The following is a 7361-nucleotide window of genomic DNA, read 5'->3' as shown; positions in this document are numbered from 1 at the left end:
TGTCATGGTGTAATAATTCTCAATTACAAGTGCCTTGACATGGTATTTCATACCTGTGTCACACTGGCTGCTTGCTGTTTGCACCTAGTTTACTGTGGATGGTGAACAAGTTTTATTGCCTGTGGATTAGTACTACATAAGCAGAAAGGAAGGATGTGACAGCAAGTGAAAAGGCGTGCTTGGAGTTCAGCATTTATTAATGACCTGTTTTGTTGGGTTTTTTAACTTGACCAAGAGGGAGAGGAAGAGGGAGTGAGAGAACACAAAGGCTACAACGACTTCGTAAGAATTCCTTCAGTGCTGTTTATTCACCTGTGCATGAACACAGTTTTGTGGTGGAGTTCTCTCAGGACAGGGGAAAACATGGACATTCGGCCATGCAGGCCCCTTTTAGCCACATGCTGTTTTTTCGACATGTAAAAGACTTTTCCTTACCGAACATGCTGCTCCCCTCCCTCCCTCCCCTGCCTCTACAACCCTCCTCAGCTGGGAAAGCTGGATGAGAGACAAAGACAGGAGGCTCTACCTTCACAGTCTTTTACTACTGTATGACTGAGGGATTGTCAAACTATTCTCTTACCTTTCTGAGGTGTCAGTGCTAGCACACAGTTTTTACTATACAGTGAAAGTGATGTTGAAAAAAAGTCCAACTTACGCCCCACCAATCTTCTCCCAAAAACCAGTTTTATCTATTAACTCCAGGGCAAGGGGTGGGGAAACAGTAGCCCTATCACTGCCTGCAAAGGCTATGCAGGCTGCTTTTGGCAAGTTACCCACTTCCATTTTCTAGAAAAGCTGGTTTTGTTCTTCAGAGGTGGGTGTCAGTGAATGTGGTGTGCTCTTTGGTGACAGTGCTGAAGCCTTTGATGACATTGACAAGATCTTCTTCATCTACATACTGTAAGGAAGGGAAAAAAGAAGCATATCAGCCAAAGCTGTACCACACTAAAAGTGATTTCTTCATTTCTCTTTCTTCCTACCCACTAAAAATGGTTCTAAAATAGATAAATAAGTGCATTTCTAATGTCTTCCCTTTCCTCCTGGGATACTACCCTAAAGCATTCAAGCACCTGAATCCAAGACAATTAGATTTTCACAATAAGCATTAAGGTAAAAAAAAAATAAAATCAATCCCTTCAATTACTCTAAATGGTCAATAATAAAATGCTTGTTACAGTGTACTGGCAAACTTGGAGCCATGAAAAGAAAAAATACATGTTTACATTTTTGTTTTGTGTAAAAACTGCCTCACACATGATTTAGATAAAATTTTGTTCTTCGAGCTTCCAAGGAAATGTCTGAGCTTCCACTTGCACTCCTGCATTAGGAGAAAGTTGAAAGCAGGAGAGAAATAAAGCATTTCCATAGCATAAAGAGGGCACTAGTGTGTTACTGCAGATTTGTGTCCTAGGCCACTGCAGCCATTCACTATATTGATTTGCAGGCTGGACCAAGGGGTGAACCAAACTTTGAAACCACCATTCCTAAGCTATTGTGTGTAATAAAGAGAAAGAACTGTTTCAAAAACATTGCAGGAGGGTTTTTTTGCAAGAGAGTAGCTGAGCAACACAGGAGCAGAGTCTTGGGTTCAGGACACTGTAAAGCAATGTACTGATATGACCATAACTAAAAATGAATAAAAGAAACACCCTATAACTAGTATGTTATAACTAGTATATATATAACTAGTTATATATAACTATATATATAACTATATATAACTATATATATATAACTATATAACTAGTTATATATAACTATATATAACTATATAACTAGTAACTAGTCCAGAAGCCCCATGCATTTTAGGCATAGATTTCCTCCAAAGTAAGTATTTCAAAAACCCAAAAAAACTCAAGCGTTTGGGATAGTGGCTATAAAAAAACAAAGAGCATTAAGCAATTAAACACCTTACCTAAATTACCAAAAAACTGATCTACAATAAAACTCCTAAACACAAAATAACAACAAATACCAATTATCACCTCGACAGTACACTGCCACCAATACAAAACAACTCAAAATGCCATAATCCCCATCCACAAAATAATCCATAAACTTAAAAGCAAAAAAAAAAAAATCACCACTCACCCTTGAACAACCCCATTTAACCTATACACAAATCTAAAAGAAAAATTAGCTATAGATTATCATACCTTAAATAAAGTAACTCCATCACTAAGCGCTATCATACCAAACATACTAAAACTCCAATAGAAACTAAAATCCAAAATAACAAAGTAATATGCCACTATTAACATCGCCAATACATTTTTTAACACCCAATCCATAATCAAAAAAATAAAAAACCTATACTAATTGCATTTTAATTATACTTACTCTATAATAAAATAAAACAATCAGTAACCATATTACTTAAATTCATATTATCTCTCAAAACAATAGCCTTCATATATTTCTAATCCCTAAACTTTAAAAAAATTATTACCTTTCTAATTCCTAAACTTATTCATTTATCCAAAAATAACTCCAATTTTATCCCTGACACACAATTTTTACAATAAAAAAATATACAATGCACCTAAAACCAACTACCTCAAAAGTAAAAACACAATCCTACCACCTACCATAAACTCATCCAAACTACAGTAAAAAAGACTCCAAAACATCTACAATACATCAGTAACATCATTATATAAAAAAACAAAAAAAAAAATTAAAAAATCATCCAAATTCTCTGAAAAACCACTTTCACCATCAAAAACCCCCAAAATTAAAAACCTCAAAAAATCCAATTCCTAAAAGAACAAAATAAACATCAAATTCCCACCAATATCATCAACAAAACCACAACATCTCCACCAACTAACCAAAAAACCCCACAAACTTTCCTAAACACTATAAGCTTTTAAAAAATAGATATTCCTAAATACAACCAAATGATAAGCCCTCTCTACCTAATCACACACAAAAATACCACTTTCCAATAAAACCCTAAACAACAACAAACCTTTACCCAAATCAAATAAAAAATCACTCATACAATAACCCTTAACCCAATCAAATCAAAACCAAATATTAAAAAAATGCTGTACTTTACAACCAAAACCCATAATCTATCCTAAAACCTTTAACAAAAAATAGCTAATAAAACTCAAAATCAACCACTAAAATTCTAAAACCAAAATTACAAAAAATCTAAAACCAACTAGACTCAAAAAAAAAAAAAAATTAACAACCTATAAAAAAACCGAACCACCTCAAAAATAATCAAAATACATGTCCTCCTAACACCCCAACTGCCAATACTAAAATAAATATTCAAAACAAAATTCCCTCTACCCACCATACCACCAATACCACATAAAACAAATAAATTACCCTCACCACACAACACCCCCATGTTAAAAAACTAAGTCCCTCCAAACTTTCAAAAATAATTACAAATTAACCTAAAAATAAAAACTTTATTCTCATAAACAAAAAAAACCCCAAAACCAAATAACACAAACTAAAAAAAATCCACTACACAATCAACTGCCAACAAAAAAATCACATTACCACATTATAAAAATAAACCAAAAATAAAAACCAACCATATAAAACCCCACACAACAAATTACAAAAACTACTAAAAAAAACATAAATCAAACCAACTTACTAAACTCAAAACCATTCAACTAAGCCTACACATTACCAAAAAAATCCCAAAACTCTACCTACCTCTACACTAATTCATAAATAATAACCAATACTCTATAAAAATAACTAAAAAAACCTTAATTAACAAAATTTAAAAACTCCAATTTAAACTGCTAAAAAAATTTAAAAATCACAACCAAAAAAAAAAAACCTATAAAAATCCACCATATAAATACCCATACCCCCAAAAACCAAACTAATAAAAAATACCAAGACAACAAACAAATAAAACTACAAAAATAAAAATATAAACAATAAACTTAAATTAACAATGCAAAAAATCACTCCTAACTCAATAAACCCATAATACCTCAAATCATCAAAAAATACCACCTATAAATAAATATAAAACAAAAAAAAAATTTAACCATAAAAAATATTTCTCAAATTATCTGTAACTATAAAACATATACTATCATCAAACAAACCTAATAATTAAAACTCCTATAATAAAACAATAATCCAGTATAAATATAAAAAACCTAACAAATTAACTACATCACACTACACCAAAATAAACACTATGTACTCACAATAATAAAAACCATCACAAAATAACTAAAAACCTACCCTATACCTCTCACGACAACCCATAAGACCATCCTAAACCTTAAAAAACAACTGCTTTAAAAACATAATACCCCTAAAAATTAAACACAAAACTCATTTCAAAAACAATCTTGTTAACACCTAAACTAAAAAACAGAATATCAAATAAATATACCACATCCCCTACCATACACCAACTACAAACAAAATTTAAAAATACAATAAACTATTAAAAACCACCTTAAACACATTAAATAACAAAAAATTCAAAAATTAAAAACAACATCTAATAAAAACCACCTAATTAATTAACACCCAAAATTCCACCAATAAAACAAACCCTATGCAATCTAAACCCTTACATAAAATAAACAAAAAATCCCAATAATACATATCAAAAATTTATTTTAAAAATTATTTAAATCAATTCTACCTCAAATAAAAACAAACCTATTCATAAAATTATCTTTACTCAAAAACCAAATTACACATAATAAATAATACGAAAAAAACCCCAACACACTATATATCCCTAAAAAATCTAATCATTAAATAAAAACTATATATAAATATCACTATTTACTAAATATTACTACTATTATCTATATAACTATATACTATATATAATATATATTTATTTAAACTTAAATATCTATTAATTTTAATAAACAATATAAAAATAAAAATAAAATATCCTAAACTAACTTTAAAATACTAAATTATATCCCCATTCATCTATTTAACCCAAAAATAAATTTTACACCTTTATAACTAATTCTAAAAACAAAAAAAAAAATCCAAAAACCCCACAAAATTTATTTTCAAAACCTGTACTCACTCCTCCACATTCCAACTCCTAATCTATATTATCTACAGCACAAACAACAAAACAAAACTCTCCTTTACTCTTAATTAATTTTTAACTAACTATAACAAAAAGATTCCCTAAACTGTATTTTTTTCATAAAACTATTTAATCCTACTCTAAACTAAACACCCAAAAAACCACCAACTCACACCTATAAACCACCAAACCAAACCTAAACCACAACATTTCCAACACCAAAAAAACTAATAAAAAACTAAATAAACCAAACTAAAACCCACAAAAAACTTTCTAAATTTATAATCTCTTTTAAAGCAACAAGAAATTTTATTATTTAACATTATTAATTTTTATACTAATAGATACTTATAATACTAATACATTTTTATACTAATAATAAACAATTTTTCCACTTTTCTCCAAAAAATCTTTTCCCAAACTAATTTTAAAAAAACCACCCAAACTTAAATCTACTTTCTAAAAAAAACCCTTTAAGAATTTTCTCTCAAATTTATCATAAACAAAACCAGTTTTCTGTATTTGTTTTGTACACATGTCTAACGTGGAGTTGATGGACAGAAGAGCCGCTGATTTCATAAAGCAGCTGAGTTCATGCCGTGAGGGTTCTCTGCTGCCAAAAGGAAATGAAAATTTTTGTTTTCTGGCTTCTGCCACTCCTGAAACTCACTGGAGTATTTTTAAATTCGTTCTAACATGCATGGGGGGAGGGTTGCAACCTAAACAAGGTAATTTCTAGAGCAAGAGCTTCCTCTGAGCAGCAGGAAGCTGTTCTTTTGGCTAATGAGAGCAGAGAGGTGCACCCTGGGTGAGTTGTTAGTCCCCAAGGAATTAAATCACAAGGATTTGATAGCTCTGAGACAATGGCAGGGCTGACTCATGACACCACTGAATTGGGAAGTCCATGAGCTGCAGAGTGCAGGCTGAAGGTTAACCTGTACCTAGAGGGGTGTTGCCTAGAGTTATCACTATCTTCTTAAGCCTTGTCAGCTTCCTTGGTCCTGCTGTTGGGGTCTAAATGAGTTCAACAGTGAAGGAACCAACACCCCCTATACTGTGGTAAGCCTGTATGTTCCTGCTCTTTCAGCTGTTTGGTGCACTGAAGGTGAAAGTCTGAGGAAGCTACTTAGATTTATGTGCCACACTATCCTCCAGTTCATTTGCATTTTAGACAAGATCCACTCACTAACCATCTAATATTGTTACTATCTCATAAGTCCTTCACCCTCATTCTGGGTTCTTTTTAGGAACTTTAATTTTCACCTTTTTTAGGAAGCAAACTCATGTCTCACTGACCACTGAAGCTCTTCTCATGCATTTGGTCAGGGAAGGTTGAAGTTAAAAAGCTTGTTTCCTGGTGACAAGGAGGAAGGGAGGTCATCACTGTCCTTGGCTTGAAAATCATGTCTTGTATCAGTGTGTTCAGATCCCTGTTAAGGACACTGTCTAGTTTTGTCCTATATTAAAGGAGAAATACTTTGCCTGCCACCCTAACCTTATTCTAGTCCCATGTGGGCAGAGTTTGAACTAATTTGTCACTCATGCCAGGAGATCTGAGCAGTCACATAATCTCTGCATTGTGACTGAGCAGAGGACAGAGAGCAGATCTCATCAGCACCTGAGTCCCAGTTAACAGAACAGGAGTCACTAGAACACAAGCTCCTGCCTCTGGCTCTAAATGTGTGAAGGATGCCAAGACATCCCACCTCAGACATTTACATTTGCTGAATTGCATGGAAAGAAAAAAAAACATCAAATAGAAGGGAATTTTTCAAGGTGCATTTCCTTGGTAACCATGGAGTTAATAGTTCAATGGAAACCATAAAGAGATGCACATGGATCCCTTGCATCCTGTAAGAGCAGTGTGTGATCACCTGCAACTCTAGAAGAGAACAGTAGACTTGAAGAATTTTGAGGATCTAATCTATGACCATGTCCTTCTAGGCCTTTTGGCTCTATCTCCAGGAAGTCATGATATTTAGCCTTTTTTCAAGATTCCAACAGAACAGACAAATCTCTAGCAGGTGAGGCACAGCAGCATCCCAGAGGAGGAGGAGCCCTTACCAAGCCACGGCCAGTAGTACGATGGTTGTGAAGGATGGCATCCCAAGGTGATTCATCAAAAGTCTTCTTGTCATGGAGGTTGAACAGCTGGCTGACACTGCGATGGAGAGAGGCGGGGGAATACGTGCGACTCAGCTGGCCCTGACTCGGCCTCCTCCCCCCAGCTGCCATACGGAAACTGCGGTTGCTCGTGGGAGAACCAGCCCCTGGAATTTTCGTATCTGCCAGTCCCTGTGAGGTA

At 33.7% G+C, this 7361-nt stretch overlaps 1 protein-coding gene across 8 annotated transcripts in view; it reads right to left on the bottom strand.

The window, feature by feature from the left end:
- Positions 1–665: 665 nt before the first annotated feature.
- USH2A (usherin) overlaps positions 666–7361 on the bottom strand; it is a 374435-nt gene continuing 367739 nt past the window's right edge. For 7 of the 8 annotated variants that reach the window (XM_053936908.1, XM_053936916.1, XM_053936907.1 and 4 more), the window contains 2 exons: positions 7121–7351; positions 666–898 (listed from right to left, as the gene is read on the bottom strand). In XM_053936908.1, coding sequence (XP_053792883.1) covers positions 809–898; positions 7121–7351 — 321 coding nt within the window. In that variant the 3' untranslated portion in view covers positions 666–808. Of the gene's footprint in view, positions 899–6325; positions 6411–7120; positions 7352–7361 lie in introns of those variants that run through there. The other variant, XM_053936909.1, reaches the window with a different exon arrangement.

Source organism: Vidua chalybeata, chromosome 3 (genome assembly GCF_026979565.1).
Source record: "Vidua chalybeata isolate OUT-0048 chromosome 3, bVidCha1 merged haplotype, whole genome shotgun sequence".
In the NCBI taxonomy this organism is placed as follows: domain Eukaryota; kingdom Metazoa; phylum Chordata; class Aves; order Passeriformes; family Viduidae; genus Vidua; species Vidua chalybeata.
The sequence above is the reverse complement of the archived record's forward strand: the minus strand, read 5'-3'. Positions and strand labels throughout refer to the sequence as shown.